A 26,811-nucleotide genomic window follows, 5' to 3' on the forward strand; every position below is an offset into this window, starting at 1 on the left:
TCCTTAACAGTTCTTCTCAAACTTGGGTAAATTATACCCAAAACTGGATAAAAGTGATTTTTCTTTGGATAATGACACATGAACCCATCAGCCAATCACAATAGGGATATTTAAATAAAGGCTTTCTGATAAGTGATTAAAAAGGACTTTCTGAAAAGTAGTTTAGGGATATGAAGGAAAAGGTTTAGGAAGCATTGCTGTAAAAAATATTCAAAATCCCCCATTTTACATTGAAATCAAAGGAACAATGAAAAATCCTAGGAATGTGGAGCTGATCCCTGACCACATAAAGCAAAGTCTCCCTTAAAATCAGATCAGATCCTGTTGAATTCTTTTATTTTTAGCAAGCACAGTACATTTGTGAGATATTCTGAACACCACAGGAATCTGGTAGCCCCTTTTCAGCACTTTTTCACAAGTCTTATGACTTTTAATGAAATTTAATAGTCTTAGAGGGGTCTACCAGACTCCTTTTGTTGTGTTCTACATTCCTAGGATTCTTTTTGGCTGCCATAGACTGACACAGTTCTCCTGTAATATCTACACCAAACTAAAGACTGGGTGTAGCTTCAACAGTTACTGCTCATTAGTACACTTGAGCTTTTAGTGGAAGAGAGTTTATTTTATTGGTTGTTGTTGAAGCGGCTCATCGTGGATTTCCTGCTCAAATAGCAGCACACAGAAGGGGGAAGAGAAAGAGCGAAGAGGCTATTCATATTCATATCAGTTTCCACTCTGCATCAGGCAGCTGTTTGTTCTGTTGCTTACTTAGAGTGAGATCACCATTCCATTTCTGAAGTTACAGCAGCTTTCCCTCTAAAGTAAGGAGGATATCGTTCATGGGTGAGCCACCGTATAACTCCTTTGTACCTTTACTGATTAATTTCAGGTAGGAATGACTTTTCCTTTTGATATGTTCGGGTCGTTAGAAAGGGACCATTGAAAAGGTAAAGCAAGGGAGGATCTTGTTTTTCAAATTACATTTTAAAAATGTTCATTGGAAAACATACTTTCTTAACTAGCTCTTCCAAGATACTTGGGACTACAGCTTGCATCATATCCCATCACTGTGTGTTGTAGTCCTATGAATCTGGTAAGTACTAGGTTAAAGAAACTGAAACAGAGGAACTTTTTCAATATTGTAGATAAGCAGAAAAATAGCATGTGGTACTAGGAAATATTAGGAGGTAGGGACCACTGCATATGAAATTGTATCATCCATTCAAAGGATAGGAGGATTTAGTTCAATAGTGTAACATTTGGGAAGACATTTCTTGATGACAGTTTTGTTTTGTACATTTAGGATATTCCAGCTTGGGCAAATGTTCATACAACAAACACTTCTCTTACAGCTTACTTTTAATCATACTCAATAGCTATATTGTATATTGAGGTCTGTTTCAGCTGATTTTCCAGTACTATAGTTGATCTCATAAATGGTTTAGTATAGCTATTTTTTCCACGTACCCATTAATTATTTAGAAACTAGTAAAGGCATTTCTATTACATGATGCATTATTTAAGAGTCTTTTAGTTCATTTGTATACATAGGCATCTCACCCAAGTGAAGTGTCAAAAGTTTCAAACCCCTCACCGATGATTCACCTCCATTTACTTCTGAAGATATTACTTTAAGTAGGCAAGGGGTGGTAAACTCAAATGAACTTTGCATGGCTGGGTTTCATTGCCAATTCATGCTGTAACAAATACGATGAGCTAGCTAGAAAATATTTATAGATACATCACTGTGTTTTTGAACAAATGGTTAGATGAAACATCTTGGGGCAATTTATGCTATCTCTCAGGAAAATTTTCCTAAGATTATGAAAGTAATGTTTGATGCAAACCATAACAGCCAGGCATTTAGTATTGTAAATCTATTTAACTGTTCCATGAGCTCATCCAGTACTGTAAAAGTAGATAAACAAATGTTCTACTGATGTAATTCTCACAGTTCGTTGCCACTGGACATGTTGTCCAAGGCTCATAGGAGTTGAACTCCAAAACAGAGATCTGTTTTTAGTCTACATACTGTCTTTCCATGCACCAGTAGTAAGCAATATCAACTTCACCAGACCAGGAACTCGGAGCAGAGAAGTGATATAAGTCTCTGCCAAGGGGAAGGAAAGAAGCAAAGAACCGAAGAGATAAGAGAAGACAGAATTTAAACTGAGTTCTGGCTCAAACGTCAACTGAAGTAGTAAAGATAGTGAAAAGTGGAAGGTCAAAGTAGGGTCACAGACTTGTGATACCCTAATTATGAACAAAATCATTATATATTTTTGGTGGACTACAGGCCCTTTCATGAGAAAGGGTACATTCCTGATTCAACAAAAATCTATATAGATGTTGTTATGAAGAATAGGAGTCAGTTTATTAATTTCTTACAAGATGTATCTTCATCCACAACATAAAAAAAATCCATTTCCCTTGGTCTTACTTTTCTCAATTTTTCCCCTACCAGAATTATTTTTAAAATAATGTCTTTTTGCAATTTAGAATCATTCTGCATATTTATTGAACTCATAATTACAAAATGCAAAATAATGCTAAAGGGAGGTTTAACTGTTGTACAATTAAACCAAATGATATTGCTAGTTCACATTGTAAACTTTTGGTAAAACAAAAATGCTCTTGGTTTAATCTAAGCTTTTAATGTTCACTTAGCAAAGGCTCTTCACATTTTTGGACAGGTCATTCTGCCCTAGTTTATTCTCATCATTTCATCAAGCCACCTATCAAATAAACACAGTACATCATCACCATCATAAATAATTTGATTTTCTTAATTCTCTCCTACCCACCCCCACCCCCTCAGGCTAAAGAATATAATCTAATGGGCTCAAGTACCAAATATCTGATTTTTACTGTGCTGCTTAATTCTTTAGAGTGTTTGTCAAGAAAAATGAGCAAAGTAATATTCCCTATCAAAGATCGACTTATGCATTTCAGTAGGCTTTCTTTGGTTGTTTTGTAATAACAAGGTAATTATTCTGAAGAATGATAGCCTGACTTGAAAGAAAGTATCCCACCACATTTTTTTACACTAGATTATAAATAATTGTCTGAATTTTCTTTGAATCCAAATGTATTGAGGATGGCACGCAAACAAGGAAAACAAGATTGAAAATAGTTTTGTGAGGACTTTCCCCTAATATATACTTTCCCTAAACAGAAAGTAAATCCTACACTCACTCACATTGATAATGTTACCTAGCTGGTTAATGAAATGTCTGCAAGCCTCAGTTCAACCCTGAGCTACATATAATCTCTTCTATTGATTTCCTGAATTGCATTTTTTTAAAAAAAAATGGTGAATGCATTGCAAATTTGGAGTCAGGAGAAATGTGGAGAATAATTAAAATTGTATTAAAATTCTAATTATTAAAAATGTGATACGTTCACATTCAAATATGAACTGCATAAATTTATTCCACATCCCTGCTGACAGTCAACTTGCAATGACTTCTCTGTATATATGCTATAGCTGCATTCTTTCAGGATCTTAAATATGTTGGTTTCTTCATTTTAGCGGAGGAACTCTGAAGGTCTTTGTTGATTCTTAGCTATTTTTTGTCATTAAGGCAAATGAGAACATTCAGGAATTATTGCTGCCAGCTGGTAAACTTGGAATAATTTGTGTATTGCTGGGCTTGTTTGTTGTAATACACTAATATCAAAATAAGTCAAGAAACTACAGTTTCATTCTATGGGTTATGCGTGGCAGGCTATTTCCACAGAACTAATTCTGGCTATCAATTTGAGATAATATACTGTAGCTGGGCTCACATTTTAAGTCAAGTTAGTCAAAGTTATTTTAATCATGATTTCTGCAACAAGCTTCAGTGACTTTATTCACAAAAGATGCTGAACCAAATGGCATTGTGGGTTAGCATAAGAATCCAATTATAATCTCTTGGGTCAAAGGAAAGCTGCAATGCATAAAGTACTACATGCATGAATTAGAAAATGTCTATGGAGCAACAATATTCGTGCTCAATATGAAAAAAAAGCTGCGATAGCTGAGGTTAGTCAGTGTTTCTTTGGCTGAAAGAAGATACTTTATATTGTGTAATAAGAAGAGAAGTGGAGGAAGTGGAGATTAACTCCATGTTATTTATTTATCACATTTAGAAACCATCCATCTCCCTCACAGAACAACTCTAGATGATGTACAAATAGACATAAAAACAGAAACGTTATATATAAACATAATAAAAACAGTTAAAAACAAAATTAAATTAATATTAGATGACTACCTCAAGTGGCTGAAACTGGGAAGTTAGAAGGCAGATCTGAGGAGATAACTTTGGATGCTCCAGAATCTGATAGGGCTTCCTTAAATATTTCTCAGATATTGTAGCAAAAAAATATACTCATTTTTCTTTTTTCTTTTTAGTGTTTACCTATCAGTGCAGTGGCTCAGTGGGTTAGGACGCTGAGCTTGTCGATCAGAAGATCGGCAGTTTGGCAGGTCGAATCCCAAGTGCTGTGTAGCAGAGTGAGCGCCTGTTACTCATCCCAGCTTCTGCCAATCTAGCAGTTCGAAAACACGAAAAAATGCAAGTAGAAAAATAGGGACCACTACAGTGGGAAGGTAACAGTGTTCCGTGTGCCTTTGGCGTCTAGTCATGTCGGCCACATGACCACGGAGACATCCTCAGACAAACTCTGGCTCTTCGGCTTTGAAACGGAGATGAGCATCGGCCCCTAGAGTCAGATACGACTAGCACACATGTGCGGGGGAACCTTTACCTTTACCTTACCAGTGCAAGGTGTGTTCTTTTTCCAGATCAACCAAGTGTTGATCCATTGGATGCAACAAGAATTGACTGACTGATGACCTGTTGCCCAATCCTAGCATTGTAGGCTAAGAGAAAGTGACTGTCAATTGCACTGAGATTCTACCTTTTGTTTGAGAACTTAAAGTGCTTTATATGACTCATATCTCCTAATTCCCAATCGTGTGGGTTGCCTGAAAGACAGTGATTGGTCCAAATTTTCTAGTGACAGTCCCTGAGTCACTTTAGCAACACAAGTCAATTATCCCCCTAGTAGTATTCTGCATGTAGAAATGGAAGAAATACTATACTAGCCTTCAAAAAATATAGAGTCAATCTTGGATAGTCCCTTGTATGGTTTTAACTTTGCTGCATAAGGTGCTCTCAAAAGAAAGTTCTCCAAATTAAATTTCCATGTGTAGTACACAAAGCAATAGCTAAACTTTATGTTTGTACCTATCACTGCTTAGGCTTCTAGTAAAAATTAATCATAGTAATATTATGTACCATGTATTACCTAGTATTTTAAATTTCTAACCAAAGCCAATAAACTTATGTTTTTATCTAGGAAAGGTCTGGAATCAGTCTTTCAAAGTCTGCTTTTCATGAACCATAAAATCATAATTTTATTATGAAAACTTTTCTGCAAAGAAAAATAGGCCTTCCAATCATGAATTTTAGACTTAAATGTTTTCTTTCTTCTCCTGTCCGCTGTCCAAGCAAAGCACTCTAATCTTATAAAACAAGTGCATTAGGTGTATCTTCAATGAGGGGCAGTTACATGTAGGAAAACCCCTGGAGCACCAGAGGTTGTGGCCTTAGACTTGGATGAAAACTTGATGGGGTTCTGTGAAAGACTAAGGAAATAAACAAAGAATTCACTTTAATTACAAGAGTTTGGATTAGGGGTTCTAGGTGATGTTGATGTTGATTATTATTATTAAACTAACATATCCAATGGCTTGAAAAATATTTGAAAACTCTTGGCCTACTGATAACAGAAATGAGCCTCCATGCAATTAAAGTGTTATAGTATAACTGTTCCTTGTTTCCACATTTTTTTACCCAGACAAAACATTCTCTCGTTCTTATTTCCAGGTAATGATTAACTGAAGATGACGGGTCCTTGGACAACATGCTGCAATAAAAAACACAAACCCAAGAATGAATTACAAGAGTTGGACTCAGTGGCAGAGAACAAGAAGGAAAAAATGCAAATGAAACAAGAAATCACCTTGTTTAATGGCATTTCTTTAATTGTAGGGAACATGATTGGCTCAGGAATATTTGTATCACCCAAGGGTGTGCTAATGTATAGTGGCTCATATGGACTCGCACTACTACTCTGGGCCCTTGGCGGGATCTTCTCTTTGTTTGGAGCATTGTGTTATGCTGAACTGGGGACATCCATAATTAAATCAGGAGCAAGCTATGCCTATATTCTAGAAGCTTTTGGAGGATTTATAGCATTTATCAGACTATGGTCTTCCTTGTTGATAATTGAACCTACCACGCAGGCAGTCATAGCAATTACTTTTGCTAATTACATTGTTCAGCCAATATTTCCATTTTGTGAGCCACCCTATGGAGCAGTTAGATTGATTGCAGCAGCCTGCATCTGTAAGTAAAATTTCACTTGGTCAAAGCAATAATTTATTATATATGGTACAGTTTTAGAATATAATATGTTTTATTCATTTTCTGGAACAACAGTGAGCCAAAAAAATTCCAGAAACTGCCATTTTATCAGAAGAACTTTCTAAATTCTTATTAGCTCAGTAGACTTGGTTTGAAGATGAAAACAATTAAATATGGAAGGTTTTTGTATAGTTTCCTGCTAACTACCAGAGCGGGAAGAGTGTGCATGCAGATGATTTTAGATTTTGGTTTTCATTGGAAATGTCTCCTTTGTCCTTTAGATCCATTAGATCTAGTCTACCCCCTTTGTCCTTTAACCCAACATTATAACTTTGGACATGCGATCTAGACAATGGCAATCTGGTGGCTTCCAGCTATTTTGGGCAACAAATTCACAATTAACTATTATTGGCCTTGCACCTAAAAATGGTCATATATTGTGTGTGTGTGTGTGTGTGTGTGTGTGTGTGTGTGTGTGTGTGTGTGTGTATATATATATATATATATATATATATATATATATATATATATATATGTATGTATGTATGTATGTATGTATGTATGTATGTATGTATGTATATATATATATGTATATATATATATATATATATATATTTGTTCTCTGAGGTTTTCGCGGGTGCCTGTATGTGGATCCTTGGTTTTTCGGGTTTCTCCCCGCGTAGAACTAAAGGTGTAGGCGCAACGTTTCGACGAAATCCCATCCGTCATCATCAGGCTTGTGGTTTCTGCTTCCTTCTTCTGGGAGAAGTATGTGGCTGTTTGTTTTTCTTTTTTAAACTGCCAGAGGGGGTGTGTTCTGTGAGTGGAAGTGTGCTGATTGGGTGGGGATTATGTGTGTTCTGATTGGGTGGGAGTGTGTTTTGAATGGTGGGGGTGTTCTGATTGGGTGGTGGTGTGTTTTGAGTGGATGGGCTGGTCTCAGCTGCCAGCCTTAGACCTGAGCTGGTGAGTTGTGCTGTTTTTGTTTGCCTTCGTGTTTGTGGTGGTGCCATGTTTTTATAGTGGGTGTCAGTTTGCTTATTATGTGGTTTGGAGGGGTTTAAAGTGGCTGATGTTGCAGCTGTAGTTAGGTTTCTGTTTTGTGGTTGTGCCTCTTTATCATTGTGGGTTCGGATTTGCTTTTTGAATAGTTGTGTGGTGGTGATGTCATGTGATGTTATCATGAGTTTGGGTCTGGTATCATTCTTGGTGGTTGGGACTCGTCTGTCAATCAAGGCAGGTTTCCAAATAGCTGGTAGGCGAGAGGTATCATCTCGTTTGTTCATGCTGTGGGGGCGTTTTTCTATCTCAATGGCTTCTCTGATTATTCTGTTGTTAAAATGTTCAATTTTGGCGATAGTTTTGGTTTTTTTAAAATCAATTTCATGTCCCGTGGCTTCAAAGTGTTGGACCAGGGATGAAGTTTGTTCTCCCTTTCTGAGTGAGTTTTTGTGCTCTTCAATGCGTGCACTTATTCTTCTGTTGGTCTGTCCGATGTATGTGGTGGGGCAGGTGGTGCATGGGATTTCATATACTCCTTGGTTTTCTAACCCAATTATGTCCTTGGGGTTTCTTAGGATGGTGGATACTTTTCTGTCTGTGTAGAATGCTGTTTTGATGTTGTGTTTTTGGAGGACTTTGCTGATTCTGTCTGTGGTCCCTTTTAAGTATGGGAGGAGGGCTTTGCCTTTTTCTTGTTCTCTGTCTTGGGTTTTTGTGGGTGTCTCTCTTCGGATTAAGTTGGTAATCATGTTTCTTTGGAATCCATTGGCTGTTAGTACATTAGTGAGGTTGTGTAGTTCGGTTTTTAGGTGTTGTTTGTCAGCTAGTTGTTTTGTTCTGGAGATGAGTGTCTTGGCTACGGAGTTGATCTGTGCTGGGTGGTGGTGTGAGAGTGCATTCAGATAGCGGTTTGTGTGCGTTTTTTTTATGGTAGATAGTGTGTCCTAGGGAGCCGTCGGATTTCTTGTAGACTAAAACATCAAGGAAGGGAAGTTGGTTGTTAGCTTCTGTTTCCATGGTGAATTGTATTTTGGGGTGTAGGCTATTGAGGTGTGTGAGGAAGTCATCCAGTTTTTCTTTGCCATGTGGCCAGATTACGAAGGTGTCATCTACGTATCTGAGCCAGAGTTTGGGTTTGTGGTTGGATTTTTCTAGAGCGAGGGTTTCAAAGTGTTCCATGTAGAGGTTTGCGATGACAGGTGAAAGGGGTGATCCCATGGGTGCTCCTTCCATTTGTTTGTATCTTTGTCCATTGTAGATGAAGTATGTGTTAGATAGGCAGTGGTTGGTCAGATCTAGGATGTGTTTTGGGGGGTTGTATTTATTTAGGATAGCTGTCAAGGCTTCTTTGATTGGCACTTGGGTGAAGAGGGATACGACATCGAAGCTAACAAGTAGGTCACAGGGCTGTAACTTTAGTTTACTTATGATCTCTATGAATTGGAATGAATCTTGTACGTGTGAGGTGATGGAATTTGCGTAAGGCTGTAGTTGTTTGGCAAGAAATTTGGCTAGATTTTGTAGAGGTGAGCCTATGGAGCTGACTATGGGTCTGAGAGGGGTTCCTTCTTTGTGTATCTTGGGCAGACCATAGAGCTTGGGACATCTGGATGATTTTTCTCTGGGAATGATTGTTTTCTGGATCTCTTCACTGATGGGGGTGGCTTTTATTTTGGATTTTGTGGTTTTTTCCAGGTAGGTGGTGGGGTCTGTCTTGATGAGTTTGTATGTGGAGTCTCGGAGTAGGTTGGATAATTTGGTATGGTAGTCAGATGAGTTCATTACCACCGTGGCGTTGCCTTTGTCTGCTGGCAGAATGATTATGCTGGTGTCTTTTTTTAGGTTAAGTAGTGCTGTCTGTTCCTCTTTGGGTAAGTTGCTTTTGGGTGGTTTGCTGGTGCAGAGGATGTTGGTAACTTCGAGTCTGATTTTGTTGGCGTCATCAGGGTTGATTTTGGTCAGGCTGGATTCGACTCCGCATATAATGGTTTCCGTGGGAATGTGTTTGGGAGCGACTGCAAAATTAAATCCTTTAGACAGGACGTTGGTTTCGGCTTTGGTGAGAATCCTATCTGAGATGTTGTGCACAGTTTGTTTCATGTGTTGCTGTGGGAAAAATCCAACCACAAACCCAAACTCTGGCTCAGATACGTAGATGACACCTTCGTAATCTGGCCACATGGCAAAGAAAAACTGGATGACTTCCTCACACACCTCAATAGCCTACACCCCAAAATACAATTCACCATGGAAACAGAAGCTAACAACCAACTTCCCTTCCTTGATGTTTTAGTCTACAAGAAATCCGACGGCTCCCTAGGACACACTATCTACCATAAAAAAACGCACACAAACCGCTATCTGAATGCACTCTCACACCACCACCCAGCACAGATCAACTCCGTAGCCAAGACACTCATCTCCAGAACAAAACAACTAGCTGACAAACAACACCTAAAAACCGAACTACACAACCTCACTAATGTACTAACAGCCAATGGATTCCAAAGAAACATGATTACCAACTTAATCCGAAGAGAGACACCCACAAAAACCCAAGACAGAGAACAAGAAAAAGGCAAAGCCCTCCTCCCATACTTAAAAGGGACCACAGACAGAATCAGCAAAGTCCTCCAAAAACACAACATCAAAACAGCATTCTACACAGACAGAAAAGTATCCACCATCCTAAGAAACCCCAAGGACATAATTGGGTTAGAAAACCAAGGAGTATATGAAATCCCATGCACCACCTGCCCCACCACATACATCGGACAGACCAACAGAAGAATAAGTGCACGCATTGAAGAGCACAAAAACTCACTCAGAAAGGGAGAACAAACTTCATCCCTGGTCCAACACTTTGAAGCCACGGGACATGAAATTGATTTTAAAAAAAACCAAAACTATCGCCAAAATTGAACATTTTAACAACAGAATAATCAGAGAAGCCATTGAGATAGAAAAACGCCCCCACAGCATGAACAAACGAGATGATACCTCTCGCCTACCAGCTATTTGGAAACCTGCCTTGATTGACAGACGAGTCCCAACCACCAAGAATGATACCAGACCCAAACTCATGATAACATCACATGACATCACCACCACACAACTATTCAAAAAGCAAATCCGAACCCACAATGATAAAGAGGCACAACCACAAAACAGAAACCTAACTACAGCTGCAACATCAGCCACTTTAAACCCCTCCAAACCACATAATAAGCAAACTGACACCCACTATAAAAACATGGCACCACCACAAACACGAAGGCAAACAAAAACAGCACAACTCACCAGCTCAGGTCTAAGGCTGGCAGCTGAGACCAGCCCATCCACTCAAAACACACCACCACCCAATCAGAACACCCCCACCATTCAAAACACACTCCCACCCAATCAGAACACACATAATCCCCACCCAATCAGCACACTTCCACTCACAGAACACACCCCCTCTGGCAGTTTAAAAAAGAAAAACAAACAGCCACATACTTCTCCCAGAAGAAGGAAGCAGAAACCACAAGCCTGATGATGACGGATGGGATTTCGTCGAAACGTTGCGCCTACACCTTTAGTTCTACGCGGGGAGAAACCCGAAAAACCAAGGATCCACATACAGGCACCCGCGAAAACCTCAGAGAACAAATATCTTACCTCTACGGGGAGGAAATCTACCAGCTAACCAAGACCTACGAAAAACTCGAAGTACGAAGAGCTTCCATTCTGTGTGACCTCACATTCCTACGCAACTGCCGAGATCAAAATTTAATCCCCACATCCTTCCTATTGAAATTCCACTCCAACTCTGCAGCCATCAAACGCATCCTGATGAGAACTGAACTGGCCCTAATCAGAAACGAACTCCACACAAAAAGATTCCTCCTGGACCGAATCAACAGAGACCTCCTCACACTTCACCTCAAACTCAGCAACAAGATCCACCCCACACTTTGGGACAAATTCAAACAAATTGCTGTCTGGAGAGCTGAAACAGAGACTGCCTACAAAACAGACACACACACCAATAAACTCCAAAGACTAAAGGAACGCCAGAAACAAACCCCTCCTCTCCCACAGCAACACATGAAACAAACTGTGCACAACATCTCAGATAGGATTCTCACCAAAGCCGAAACCAACGTCCTGTCTAAAGGATTTAATTTTGCAGTCGCTCCCAAACACATTCCCACGGAAACCATTATATGCGGAGTCGAATCCAGCCTGACCAAAATCAACCCTGATGACGCCAACAAAATCAGACTCGAAGTTACCAACATCCTCTGCACCAGCAAACCACCCAAAAGCAACTTACCCAAAGAGGAACAGACAGCACTACTTAACCTAAAAAAAGACACCAGCATAATCATTCTGCCAGCAGACAAAGGCAACGCCACGGTGGTAATGAACTCATCTGACTACCATACCAAATTATCCAACCTACTCCGAGACTCCACATACAAACTCATCAAGACAGACCCCACCACCTACCTGGAAAAAACCACAAAATCCAAAATAAAAGCCACCCCCATCAGTGAAGAGATCCAGAAAACAATCATTCCCAGAGAAAAATCATCCAGATGTCCCAAGCTCTATGGTCTGCCCAAGATACACAAAGAAGGAACCCCTCTCAGACCCATAGTCAGCTCCATAGGCTCACCTCTACAAAATCTAGCCAAATTTCTTGCCAAACAACTACAGCCTTACGCAAATTCCATCACCTCACACGTACAAGATTCATTCCAATTCATAGAGATCATAAGTAAACTAAAGTTACAGCCCTGTGACCTACTTGTTAGCTTCGATGTCGTATCCCTCTTCACCCAAGTGCCAATCAAAGAAGCCTTGACAGCTATCCTAAATAAATACAACCCCCCAAAACACATCCTAGATCTGACCAACCACTGCCTATCTAACACATACTTCATCTACAATGGACAAAGATACAAACAAATGGAAGGAGCACCCATGGGATCACCCCTTTCACCTGTCATCGCAAACCTCTACATGGAACACTTTGAAACCCTCGCTCTAGAAAAATCCAACCACAAACCCAAACTCTGGCTCAGATACGTAGATGACACCTTCGTAATCTGGCCACATGGCAAAGAAAAACTGGATGACTTCCTCACACACCTCAATAGCCTACACCCCAAAATACAATTCACCATGGAAACAGAAGCTAACAACCAACTTCCCTTCCTTGATGTTTTAGTCTACAAGAAATCCGACGGCTCCCTAGGACACACTATCTACCATAAAAAAACGCACACAAACCGCTATCTGAATGCACTCTCACACCACCACCCAGCACAGATCAACTCCGTAGCCAAGACACTCATCTCCAGAACAAAACAACTAGCTGACAAACAACACCTAAAAACCGAACTACACAACCTCACTAATGTACTAACAGCCAATGGATTCCAAAGAAACATGATTACCAACTTAATCCGAAGAGAGACACCCACAAAAACCCAAGACAGAGAACAAGAAAAAGGCAAAGCCCTCCTCCCATACTTAAAAGGGACCACAGACAGAATCAGCAAAGTCCTCCAAAAACACAACATCAAAACAGCATTCTACACAGACAGAAAAGTATCCACCATCCTAAGAAACCCCAAGGACATAATTGGGTTAGAAAACCAAGGAGTATATGAAATCCCATGCACCACCTGCCCCACCACATACATCGGACAGACCAACAGAAGAATAAGTGCACGCATTGAAGAGCACAAAAACTCACTCAGAAAGGGAGAACAAACTTCATCCCTGGTCCAACACTTTGAAGCCACGGGACATGAAATTGATTTTAAAAAAACCAAAACTATCGCCAAAATTGAACATTTTAACAACAGAATAATCAGAGAAGCCATTGAGATAGAAAAACGCCCCCACAGCATGAACAAACGAGATGATACCTCTCGCCTACCAGCTATTTGGAAACCTGCCTTGATTGACAGACGAGTCCCAACCACCAAGAATGATACCAGACCCAAACTCATGATAACATCACATGACATCACCACCACACAACTATTCAAAAAGCAAATCCGAACCCACAATGATAAAGAGGCACAACCACAAAACAGAAACCTAACTACAGCTGCAACATCAGCCACTTTAAACCCCTCCAAACCACATAATAAGCAAACTGACACCCACTATAAAAACATGGCACCACCACAAACACGAAGGCAAACAAAAACAGCACAACTCACCAGCTCAGGTCTAAGGCTGGCAGCTGAGACCAGCCCATCCACTCAAAACACACCACCACCCAATCAGAACACCCCCACCATTCAAAACACACTCCCACCCAATCAGAACACACATAATCCCCACCCAATCAGCACACTTCCACTCACAGAACACACCCCCTCTGGCAGTTTAAAAAAGAAAAACAAACAGCCACATACTTCTCCCAGAAGAAGGAAGCAGAAACCACAAGCCTGATGATGACGGATGGGATTTCGTCGAAACGTTGCGCCTACACCTTTAGTTCTACGCGGGGAGAAACCCGAAAAACCAAGGATCCATATATATATATATATATATATATATATATGTATATATATATATATGTACATATATATGTATGTATATATGTATGTATATATATGTATGTATATATATATATATATATATATATATATATATGTGTATATATATATATATATATATATATATATATATATATATATATATGTATGTATATGTATATATTCAACATATAACTGAAACTGAACTTCTTTTCACCTTCCCAACACCCCTTAATATCATTTACATTTCAGCTCTTTAAAAATAGGAAGTTGAAATGAAACAGAGAGGTTTGACAAACCCATATAAATTAAATGTCTGAGGAAAGAATTCAAAAAATTGTGCAATCTTTTCAATGTTTAATGAAAATTGTAATACTGCACTCAGTGTGATTTTTTTTCTGAAAATATGTGCCGTATTGTAACAAATTCTCACAATTTGTCTTAATCAGCCTGATGGAGAAATAAGAGGACATTTAGGATGGCATGTCTTCATTGTTTACTCTTATGATCTGCCTGATAAGATTATATTTCCATTCCAAAACTGGCAAATCTGGTTAAACATGCTCAGAAATTACAGCATTATCTATCAGATAAACCATTTACTAATCAGTATTATTTTTTTAAAAGAATAGTTTATATTGTTCCAATTGTTTTGGTTTCTGCCACCCGCTGAAGGGATATGGAGGAAAAAGAGATGACTCATTTTTATCTATATGCTGCTAGCAAATTTGTTTTAGGACTGCATTGGGTGCTGACCTTTACAGGTGGTTTTTGTTTAGCAAATGCTTCTTTTAGTGACCATTCACAGTTAAGGCAATGATGAAAAAGTAACTTTATGACCAATCCCTGCATTTACAATCTTCAAAGGTCTCTAAAGCAAAAGAAAACTGAAGCATAGTCATAGGCACAATTGTAATTTTATTTAGCAACTGCTTCACTTAACAATTGAGTTGCTGGTCCCAAGTATGGTGCTAAACAAGGACTACCTATAGTTCTTTAATACATTCACCTACACTTTCAAAAAGTAGCCAGACTGTTAAAAGAGATACTTCAAATAGCTTGGGTGTTCTAATTAAATGCAGCTAACAATGTTTATTATGTTTGTTTCCTATTTTTTGTAAGGCTCCCTGACGTTTATTAATTGTGTCAATGTGAAGTGGGGAACCCGAGTACAGGATCTTTTCACATATGCAAAAGTGATGGCTCTTATCATGGTCATAGCTGTGGGCCTTTATAAAATTAGTCAAGGTAAGAAGGAACCTACTGTTATAAATATGGCAAAATAAATAGTAGTTAGAGGCAACCATTGATTTTAAGTCAGATATTACCATTTCGCTCTATGGCATCAGTGTGTATATATTTGACATGATTCATTCCTCTTATGCAGGAAAAAAAAACATTGTGATCCATCATTCTAGGGTCATGGACCTCTTGGCACTTTGTTTCCACACAACTCTTGTTTCCAATTTCTACAATGCTCTGAATAACTTGATATTGGACATGCAGATCTATGGTTGTAACTGAGTAAATTATATTAATTATTCTTATGACTGTAGAGCAGAGAACACATCAAAATACCTAGTTTTTAAGGGTGGATAAGACAATCTTTATCAGCATCCCATCCTTCTTGAAATCCATTTTTTTTTTGTAATGTGTCAAAATCTTAGCCATCATTATTTCCAAAAACACCTTTAACCATATACTGCTAGCAGATCATTATTAGATTGCAGCAATTATCCTGAGCAATCCAGATGTAGTTTTTTGTTTTATATTTTATAACAGGGAGCTGCTCTGAGTTCGTTCATTATTGTTATTAGCTCTTCTTCTTTTTAAATCTAATGTAGGCAAAGTAACTCTAGTAAAGAAAATTCTTGGAAGAATGTGTCATTGTATAGATTAGAACTTGCTTCCAAGCGGCGTATTTTCGCTCACATAACTAATGATCTTTTGTGACTTATCTCCTCTGGTGCCAGAAAACTGGTATGAAGAGACTTGCTTCCCAGAAGGGTAAAAAGAATATACAAGCAATATAACCAACTATGAATTGAGTTATGGAAAGGAAAAATGTGACCATGATTTTTATGCAGTGAATATTTCACTTCTGCCCACTTTTACCTGAGTACATATAAAATACCTACGGTATATGCCTAAATTTAAACAAAACCTCAAATTTCTCATGTTTCCATAGGAAAAACTGAAAACCTTAAGGAACCATTTGAAGGTTCCACAACAAATGCAGGATTTATTGCACTTGCTCTTTATTCTGCCCTCTATTCCTACTCTGGATGGGATACATTGAATTTTGTCACTGAAGAAATTAAAAACCCAGAAAGGTATGTATTTGTGCTGGATAAATATATCTCTTCCTCTTCTTTTTGCATCTGGCATGGGGTTTTTTATGTATATATATTTGAGTAAGGTCAGTAATGTAGAAAGATACATTCATATATAAACTGCTGTGTTAATACTTGCTTTATCCGTTTGGATTTATCCTTAATTCAGGTGTATTTAATGTATTCCGCTGTTTTATTTCTTTCTTCAGAAACCTTCCACTTTCCATTGCCATATCAATGCCTATAGTGACTATTATTTACTTGCTGACCAATGTGGCCTACTATGTCGTGTTGGATATGTCTGCTCTCTTAACAAGTGATGCCGTGGCTGTGGTATGTTGTGCATTATAAATTGTTGGGTGCATCTGATGCGCAGCCTTCCCCAATCACAGAAAATCTACAGGTATTGGATTGCAACTCCAAGAGTTTCAATGCATCTGAAGAACAGCAGGTTGAAGAAGGCTGACCTGAGTAATAAACACATTATACATTTTTTATGTCTACTTACCACTTGCCTTTCATGCAGTCCAAACACAATGTCCATAGTGCTCCTTTCATCAAAATAACAAAAGCAGTGCTGTGATATTGCACCACAACTCCATCCCTTTGGGATCTCATGTGATGTCATGAGGCACATACAAAAGCACAGGATAAAATGGAACAGCATTGTTTTCATCAGACCCATATGTTATAGGTGCTACTGAGCCAAACTTCTCATTTGTTGGCTATGGGAAATCTATGTTGGATAGAGACAGCATGTGACTAAATCAATTACACTCTTTGTTGATTTTAAAACCTAGTAGTCTTTTAGATTTTGAGTCATAGAAATATACATCAGGCTTAGTATCAGCTCATTTTCTTAGATGCTTTGACACAAGAAGCAACATGTGCGATAGAAAAAACCATGAGTTCCTGGAAAGCCAGATAATTTAGTACTTTTGCAGTATCACTAGAACTAGATGGCTGAATCTTTTTTGGCCCACTGGAGGTAGGAGAGGTATTGCAATTGTTTAAGGGTGCAAATGCAAGCAAAAATCACCTGGTAAACAAACCAATATTTTCATGTAAACTGAACATCCCTGCCCCATGGTTTGAAATATTACAATCAAAATGCAATCATTTTGCTAATGAATTTTAGATCTTGCTGGATGCTGAGAGCTGCATGCAATTCATTGGTTGCCTGCTCTTTTAAAATTTATGAGATGGCAATTTATGGATATAGCAATGACTCCTTGTTTTCAAGTGATGGAATTTATTATGAGTATAATTCTGAATTAAAGTTGTAGGTAGTAAATAAGGAAATAAGATATATTTGCATATATATTTTGCAATCTTTAAAAGTTTGAGAGTTTAGAAACAGAATTAGACATTTTTATCAGTGATTAAGGGACAAAAATAGATATAAATTATTCAGAACATGTAGAAAAGCAATAGTTAAGAACTAAGAATCTGGGAAATAGACAGGAAGCTGTTAGAAATTATCACTAAGCAACATTATCATTGCCTTGCAAATGTAACCTCCTGATTCTGAATTAGCAAGATTGTGTCTTGCTTTTAAAGTGAGTTATTATTCTGAAGAAGCAACCCATGTTTTGGAAGCTATCAAATGTTCTTCTTTGGGAATACTTTGACCCTGGGAGTTACTTTACTTTAGAGCAGTAAGTTCCATGGACCTTAAACAGAGGACATAAATAGACAGAGACACAGGACTCCTTTCCCATGAATTGTTGTTTCTCATCCAACATTTGAATCCAGTGTTGATTCAGAAACATCTCTTTCGAATTGCAGCATGGTCAATCTGACCTCTGAACACTAAAGTGGAATACTGGTGGAAAGCAGAACAGAAATATCAACTCTATATCAAGAATCAGCAGTATGTTGCCCATAGGTTCCCACTAGGTTCCATACCCTTGGATTTTTTTTCTTTTTTTCATTTTATTACAGTGATAATAAATTATTATCTTATTTACAAAATAATTAAAGCAAAGATAAGTATACTTATAAAATGATTGGTGTGCTGTATGGAGGTTTGGCAATCCACCTGTCCAGGATAATCATAACAACAACATGATAGAAAGCATCCACATGGGCTGGAGGAACTGATAGGCACAACCTCTAGTTTGTGTTTTGGTCAATAGATGTTTTGTTATTGGTCACAATAATTTGGCTACCATTTTTTTATAAACAAGCTAAACATGATAGGGCGGAGTGTCCAAATGTTCTGATACTTTCACCCCAAATAACTAAAGCAGTGTTACAACATCACAAACCAAGCTCCTTTTGTGTGTGTGCAGCATCGTGGTACTGTTTTTATCATTTGTTCCCCTCACCCACCCACCCACCCCCGTTCCCATGGGCACCTTTCTTATAGTATGCTTTCAATATTCTAAACCAGCCTGCCAGTTCAAAAGGTTTACGTCTTTCTAAGTTATTTATCACACTTGAATGCAACTTTCTATTTAATTGGAGTGACTAACTTGTGAGAATATCTCATTACCAGTCAGGAAAAGCTTTTATTTAAAGTGATAGAACCAAATTATATTTTTCTACAACATACACAATGTACATAAGTACTCAGTATCCTTAATTTTCTCACTCCTTTATTCTCACAATAAGATGATTATTGAGAGGTCCTTCGTGCTCTTTGAAGCTTGGTTATTTTCTTGAAGATGTTTCATTACTCAAACTAGGTAACATCATCAGTGCACTGATTACATTAGCTAGCTTAGGTAATGAAACCTCTGCAAGAAAAGCCTCTTTAACATGGTCATCTCCAGATACAGTTTGGAATATAATTTGCAGGCAATATAAAGAGAAGACATTATTTGCAAAGTTGCTGAGATTCTTGACCATATAGTTTCAACACTTCAGGAGACCCCCATGTTAGGAAACTTTACTGTAGAACAAATATGAGTAAAGGTACTCCGGTCGTGGATGACTCTAGGGCGAGGTGTTCATCTCCGTTTCTTGGCCAAGGGAGCCAGTGTTGTCCAAAGACATTTTCCATGTTCATGTGGCCAGCATGTCTATATGCCAAAGATGCATGGAATGCTATTACCTTCCCAGCGAAATGATACCTATTAATCTACTTGCATTTGCATGCTTTTGAAATGCTAGGTGGGTAGAAGCAAATAAGATAGATGATTATTTCTTTCACTACCTACAGAAAATTTGGGACTCTACAAAATTCTCCCATGTTTATTAAAAAGTCTTATCACATCATAATAATTATTTTATGGCTTTATTGTCTTTTATTACTTAATCACTAGAAATCTAGTTGTCCCTGTTAGGTACCTAAATTCAAAGACTCTGTCAAGATGCTGGTTTTGTCAGAATTCACTGAGTATAATTTTATGCTAGAACTTAAATTTTCGTGCAGTCAATTTCCCTGACTTAGGGAGCTAGCTGAATGAATCTTTTCTTTTATGTTTTTCTGTTGCAGACATTTGGTAATGAAACTCTTAGCCATGCTAAATGGATCATTCCTATTGCAGTGGCAATGTCTTGTTATGGAGGATTAAACTCATCAATTATTGCAGCTTCAAGGTATGAGACACTAGGAAATGAACACTGGGCTGATAAGTCAGTAGCCAATTCTTAATAAATGTTTCTGTTGTGCAATGTAATGCTGAGCATAAATAGCTTTTAAAAATTCTTCCTCAGGCTTTTTAGGAAAAGAAACTGGGTGAATCATTTCTTGAATTTTCTCTAGGGAAAAGAGTTTTCCAGCAATCTATGAATGGTAGGAGGCACCACTAGTCAAAAAGCCAAAGAGGAGGCGAACTCATGATCTCCCTTGGAATTTAATTGAAACCAAAATAGGCTGAAAATTACTGGAGAAACTACTGTGAAAATTAAGCAATTCTCGTCTATCCCATGGTCTACTGATTAAGTGAAAAAGCATCATATTCCACCCATGAGAATGTCACCAAAATTATCTATCCTATTGTGAGGGGAACAAAATGCTATTTTATTAAATTGTATGTGGAATGATAGATAGATAGACAGATAGATAGATAGATGATAGATAGATAGATAGATAGATAGATAGATAGATAGATAGATAGATAGATAGATAGAGCATACTCCTATTTTGTTATCACTCTTTTTCTCTTAAGAGACTACTCTTCTTTGTTTCTTTTCCTCAAACCATCAGACATCAATGGTAGCAAGATTCAGTCTCATTTTAGGAAAGGCCTGTTATAAGGATCAGATGCTACATCTGTGATAATTCCATCATTCCCCAACCAACATGGCCAACTTTGTATGCAACAGCCATGCTAGCTGAAACTTCTGGAAGTTGAAGACCAATACATTTATTGGGGGGACACTGGGTTAAAGACACCTGATTTCAGGACACCACACAAATTTATTGTACTATCAGCCCAGAAATTTATGGTAATGTGTGCTTTTAATACCCCCCACCATAATGCTTTCTGCTCATTCATTAATTCCTGAAAGTGGCTCAAGAAGCAACCGTGTATTTTCTTTAAACAAGACAGCTAAAAGCTATTCCTTTTATCAATATGTCTATGAAGCTGAATCTGTTTTTTCTTCCTTCTGGTTCCCTCTAGTGTCCAGCTTTTAAAGTCTCTTTGAAATCCTGTCTTTAAAAGTATAACAACAAGGATACTTATAATTAATTCCGAAATCTTATTTCAAAGCCACCAGACCCTTAGTCCATTTGTAGCTTTCCAAGATCAAGGTTCTAATCATCCTTTTATTCCAAAAGAAAAAAAATTGCATTTAAAATTTCTTTTGCTAAGAATTGAATGAAAATGATCCTGTGCTATAAAACATGTCATCCAACTGTTTTTGTAATACCTGAAGAGCAATAAACAAGCAGTTTATAAAAATGATTAGAAAAGGAAGTATGACAACCCAGTGCCCTTTTGAAGGCACCAACCGTGGCTTGAGCAAGATAGGTCTTCCTTTGTCTCCCAGAGACTGGCTGTCTTGCAATTTCTTCACAAGCAGCTATTATCTGGAGCACTTGTGCTGACCATGTATACATAATGTTAACAAACATTTCCACATGATTAATTTCATAATGGAATTACAAAGGGCAGTTTCTTATGGATGGTGTAGAGACTGCATCCATTAGCACTTCACCACAAGGAGCACAGCAGAGGATAAAATGTTGGACTCAATGCATGAAAATTCAGTTTAAAAACTCTAGTAAATAAAAATTTTAGGTAACTTTGCATCAATCATTTTTACTCAGTCTAATTCATTTCACACAAAAATTGTAAAGATGTTCTATTCTGAATTCTCTGAAGGACAAAATTAAAATTATACATTATTTTAAATGGGGAGGAGGAGTAAGAGGAAGTATCTATTTTATGCTATGATTTACATCAATATTATTGTGAATGTATAGAATTATACACTAATACTTTTTTCCCACTTTTGATAGACTTTTTTATGTTGGAGCTAGAGAAGGACATCTCCCTGATAGCCTGAGCTTAATTCATATAAAATGTTTCACCCCTGTTCCTGCTCTTGTTTTTAATGTAAGTAATCTAAAGCATAAGAGAATAAAGCTTTGCTTATTTTGAAACCTAGACTCATATATTTATTTAATGTGAACTGAGGCAAGCAATTGATTTTCACAATTGAATATTGTTCAAGCAGTCACCATAGTACCCAATTCATGTCTCTTTTGAAGACTGATTGGATTTAATAGTATGTCTTTGAGATTGGATATACGACTTCTAGTCAAATTATTCTCTAGCCATTTTATAAAAAAATAAGAGCAAGAACCATCAGCAACAACAAAATAAAGAAACTTCCCAAATGTAACTCTATAGCATCTGGCTGGAGATTGGGACCGCATTTTCCTTCATGGTCAGGTTCAAGGGCAACTAGCCCAAAAGAACACCTCCAATTGGTGCACTTTATCTGGTTAAAGCTGTTAGCAATATAAACTAAATTTACGAGCCTGTAAACATCAGTTAAGACAAATCAGTGTTTAAAAATCATTTAGAGCAGGCTGGGGAATTCTGGAAGTTGAACTCTACACATCTTAAAGTTGTGAAGTTGGTTGTCAAAAGTTGAAAACATTGATTTAAAGCATACATTTATTTTTTGCCTCTATACACTTCATTCTTTCTCTTTTATCTTCTGATAGGGTTTAATGACTTTGGTTTATCTCTTTGTGGAAGATGTCTTTCTCCTGATATATTACTACTGTTTCAGCTATTGGTTTTTTGTTGGACTATCCATTGCAGGATTAATATATTTAAGGTATATCCAGCCAGATAGACCAAGGCCCATTAAAGTAAGTACAGAAGAGAATTAATGCTTAAAATTGTAATCAGTTGTATATAGTTCTAGTTTTTATATTAAGCCTCTATAGAGAATTCCATTTATGAAACCATTGGCCTTTTGCCTATAGGGCAAAAAATCTAGGCTGCAAAAATGCATATATTCACTGGGTGGCAACAAAGAACTAGCATTTTCTGAATGTTTTAAGAGTTGGTTAATGGTCCCTAGATTAGAAAATTAGAAGTCTTTTAATTTGAGAAGCAAACAATTATTTTTAATATCTACTTTTTATCTGTTAAACTGGCTTTCAGGTTAAAGTGAAGATCAGATTGTTCTTGTTATTGTTGTTTTCAAGAATTTCAGATCATATACTAAGAAATATTCTTTGCCAGGGGTATAATTTTCTTCTGGGATATGAAACACAGTTATATAAAAGCTTTTTTGAAACTGTAAAAGTTGTGGTAATGAGAACATTTTTCAGGTGCACATACTTTAGCTTGGAATTATCTTTTTTTTATTTTCAGCTCAGTCTCTTCTTTCCCATTGTATATTGTATATGCACCGTTTTCCTTGTTATAGTGCCTCTCTATAGTGATACAATTAATTCTGTTATTGGAATTGGCATTGCACTCTCTGGAATTCCTGCTTACTTTTTGGGAGTTTATTTACCAGTAGAAAAGAGACCTAGGTATCTTCATTGGCTTTCTGGTAAGAAACTGTATAGTTTATTTACAATTTTACAAATGTATATCCTCTATATGCAACTTAAAGTTTAAAAGGGATAGATGGATGGAATAATCTTAACATGGATCAAATCACAAACTATTAACTTGTATTTATTTCAACTCCTATCCATCTAATGATAGTGGCATCTCTTTTAGAGGGCAAAATAGGTATAATGGCAACCTCAACCATGCAATTGAAGCTCCATGTGCTTTTACTGTGCTATCACAATAGCTTATGTATATGGAGATTCTCGAATCATCCAGGTCATGGTTCTCCCAAAAGTGCTTTTCCAAAGGCCTGGACTTTCTTAGTTTTTTTCCTTGAAAACATTTCACTTCTCATCCAAGACTTTTCTTCAGTTCAGAACTGAAGAAGTTTTTTGGATGAGAAGCAAAATGTTTTCAAGGAAAAAACCCAAGATAATTCAGTTGCCTTTGAAAAAGCAGCTTTGGGACACAATAACTTTACTTTCTGACACCTCCAGTCAGACACTCCTGCATGAGGGAGTCAACCATCCAATGTCCTAGAATGACATACATTCTTACAAAATCTTGCACACAGTTCCCACAGTGGTTCCATTAAATTATAACTTTTAATGAGACAGGAGGGGGGGAAATGAAAACTGGGACTAATTCTGTAATGTATTGGGCTTTGTCTTGCTAAAGGAATATCATGTGGATTAATTGCTGGAAGGTTGCTCAAGCAGGGAAGCTGGCTAACGGCTCCCAGCTCCTCAGACAACCCGTCTCCAGCACCGCCATTGGCTGCCTCTAGAGCGGCAATAGGTTGCTTTAAACCTATTCACCGCTGCCTAGAGGCCAGGGTATAAATTGCTGCATTCACAGTCCTGTTTCTCAGTTCAGTTCCTGTAAGCAATAAACAATGATCTTTGCTGAACTCACTCACCTCATCTCGTCATTGAAGCAACAAACTCAGTATCTAACAAATTCTTTCAACTATACAGTATTTGGTTAATTTAACTGTAGCTAAAATTTAATGTAAATTAGATTGAATGAAATTAAATTTTAATCTTCATCTTTTGTCTTCACCCTGCCCTTTTTTTTAAAAAATGATGCAGTTGTCCTCACTATATCACTTCCTTAACTTTCAAAAAAAAATTATCCCTATATCACACCAGATTTCAGTAACCAATTTGTTATGGAAAGCAAGATTGCCATGTTAATGAAGATTTTTACATCATAAGAAATTCCAGTAATGCTGATGTAATTACCATATTTATAATACGGTGACTTTATTTTGTCTTGCAGCTATCACTACACAGTATGTTCAGAAGTTATTCTATTGCTGTCTGACAGACAAGGACATTGAAACAGAGACATTGGAAATCAAAGCAAAGTAGACCTTTTTGGACAATTACTACACATTTGAAGTGGATGTATAAAATTCAAGCAGCTGGAAATATTCCTTTGTAGAACAAACCAAGAAATATATAACTGTACTGTGCAACATTTTGCAGGATTTTCTCCAGACTATGTTACTTTATCCACCTTTTCTTTATTGTTATCAATTTGAGGAATTTCTTCATGCCTGTTTCCTATATAACAATTACAGATTGATATTGTACCAAGGCAGGTACTTATAACATGCCAGGGATTTAGTGTTTCCCATAAAAGTGACATAGAAAACCAAATAGGAAGGAAAAGTTAAAATAATGGCAGGAAAACAAACTAAAGATATCAAGTTTTAAAGTTTCAGGTTCATCCTTGTAAATTCTAAGGCATTGTCTTTTACAGACGGAAGGTGTCCAAATTAGTTGTGGATGAATATAACTAGTCTGCATCAGTGGAGACTTATGTCACTGAGTCAAAGAAATCCATGAAGGGTATCAGTGGAGATACTGTATGTCTTTGTACTGGTGCCTAATGTTTAGGTTCAATATTGAAACATCTAATGTTACTGTCACTGTAATAGTACAGTGTGCCTTTTCTCCTTGGAGAATAATGTATTATGGAAAAAATATAATTAGTAGAGAATCTTGCTGTTAGCAGCATCTTAAGAAGAGAAATAAGAGCTGTTAACATATCAGGAGTTCTATTAGTGATTCTGTAAATAACAGTTATGACACCAGTACCAGGCTGTCAGTAAGAACTATGTATGCCACACCATCATATTTTCTTCTAAAACTTCAACTATCTGTAATATTGTAAAATACTGTATGTGCCTGAATCAATTAACATTTTTATTTTCATTCAGTCCAAACGTTTTATATATTTTTCAAAAATGCATGCTGTATTGCTATAAGACTTTGAAACTTACTTCAGTTTTGAATAAACCTGAGTTTTAAATAACTGCTTTGTGTGCCAGTGTATATGTAACTGAAGAATCATAATTCCCAGAATTTATGAATGTATAAAACTTTTTCTAGAACAGAACTAAAGTGAATTTCATCCCAAAGATTCCCTACAAAATTCTGCACCTGAAATTTATACAGGAATGTTCGTTCAACACATGCAAGCTTATAAAATATCACATTCTGATGGATTTAAAATAAGCTTTAGCCTTATTTTCTCTAGACCACTAGAATAGAACAATAGTATCTTAATTCATTTTTTCTGAAGTCAGGAAAAAAAGTACTGTGATATTTTTGCAACAATTTGTAAAGTGCTATACTTGAATCAATTTTTTTTTTCTGGAGAATGAAAGAATCTGTGGAGTTTAGTGTGCAGTCCTAGAAAAAATATTCAATCCATCTAGATATTTCTTCCTATTAATCTCACAAGTTTACCAGGCTTTTAAAAGACATTTTAAAGGATGTTTCTCACAGTAATTGGACAGAGATGAACCCACAATGGTAGGTAATGCTAAAACAAGCTAGTTGTTCAACCAAACTTAAAAACGTTAAATTTCACTCTTGAAAATATATTTCTGACATTCCTCTTTTCCTCTCTTTTTCTGATCTATTCTTTTCTGTGGATTAGTACTTCTTTTTAAATAGGTAATCTTATTGCAAAGTAGTTGAATGATAATATAACCAAACTATATATCAGTATTGTATTTAATTATGGTATATTTTTAGTTCACCCTAAGTCTGTTTTTGGTCCCTGAAGTTGTTCTTTGCTCAGTCATCTGCACAGGAGTGCAGCTTTATTTGGACTGGAAGAGAAAGGAAGAAAAGAGATTGAGATTGACCCAGGATCATTTGTTTCAAATCCTCAAACATAGAATATTGTATGTCATATCTAGATAAATAAATGTGTTCTTTATCAGACACCAAATATACAGTGGGAGAATTCTTAGTATTAATAATACTATTGAAAAGTTCATTTGTTCCCAGATTTATATTAAGGTTAAAGTGGTATTAATACTTTACGTGATCTTGATTCTATCCCTCTGTTAATGCAGCCTAGCACTGTGTTGGCTTTTTTGGTAGCTGCAGCACACTGCTGGCTCATATTTAAGTGATTGTCCACTAGGACTCCGAGATCCCTCTCACAGTTACTACTATTGAACAAGGTACCACCTATACTATACCTGTACATTTGTTTTTTCTTGCCTAAA

At 37.1% G+C, this 26,811-nt stretch overlaps 1 protein-coding gene across 3 annotated transcripts; it reads left to right on the plus strand.

The window, feature by feature from the left end:
* Positions 1-707: 707 nt before the first annotated feature.
* On the plus strand, positions 708-25,622 carry LOC310637507 (Y+L amino acid transporter 2-like). Of its 3 annotated transcripts, none has more exons than XM_083357961.1 (10): positions 708-843; positions 5,880-6,401; positions 15,089-15,214; positions 16,155-16,299; positions 16,509-16,632; positions 19,742-19,845; positions 21,716-21,812; positions 22,430-22,579; positions 23,091-23,274; positions 24,561-25,622. In XM_083357961.1, exons 2-10 carry the CDS (start codon positions 5,897-5,899, stop codon positions 24,650-24,652), a joined length of 1,527 nt encoding a protein of 508 aa, XP_083214087.1. In that variant the 5' UTR covers positions 708-843; positions 5,880-5,896; the 3' UTR covers positions 24,653-25,622. The 3 variants fall into 3 exon arrangements, with proteins under 3 accessions (XP_083214087.1, XP_083214086.1, XP_083214088.1); XM_083357960.1 differs by having other exon boundaries at positions 714-889; XM_083357962.1 differs by lacking the exon at positions 708-843 and adding an exon at positions 4,642-4,775.
* Positions 25,623-26,811: the final 1,189 nt, after the last annotated feature.

This window comes from Vipera ursinii, assembly GCF_947247035.1.
Source record: "Vipera ursinii genome assembly, chromosome: 3".
Lineage (NCBI taxonomy): Eukaryota > Metazoa > Chordata > Lepidosauria > Squamata > Viperidae > Vipera > Vipera ursinii.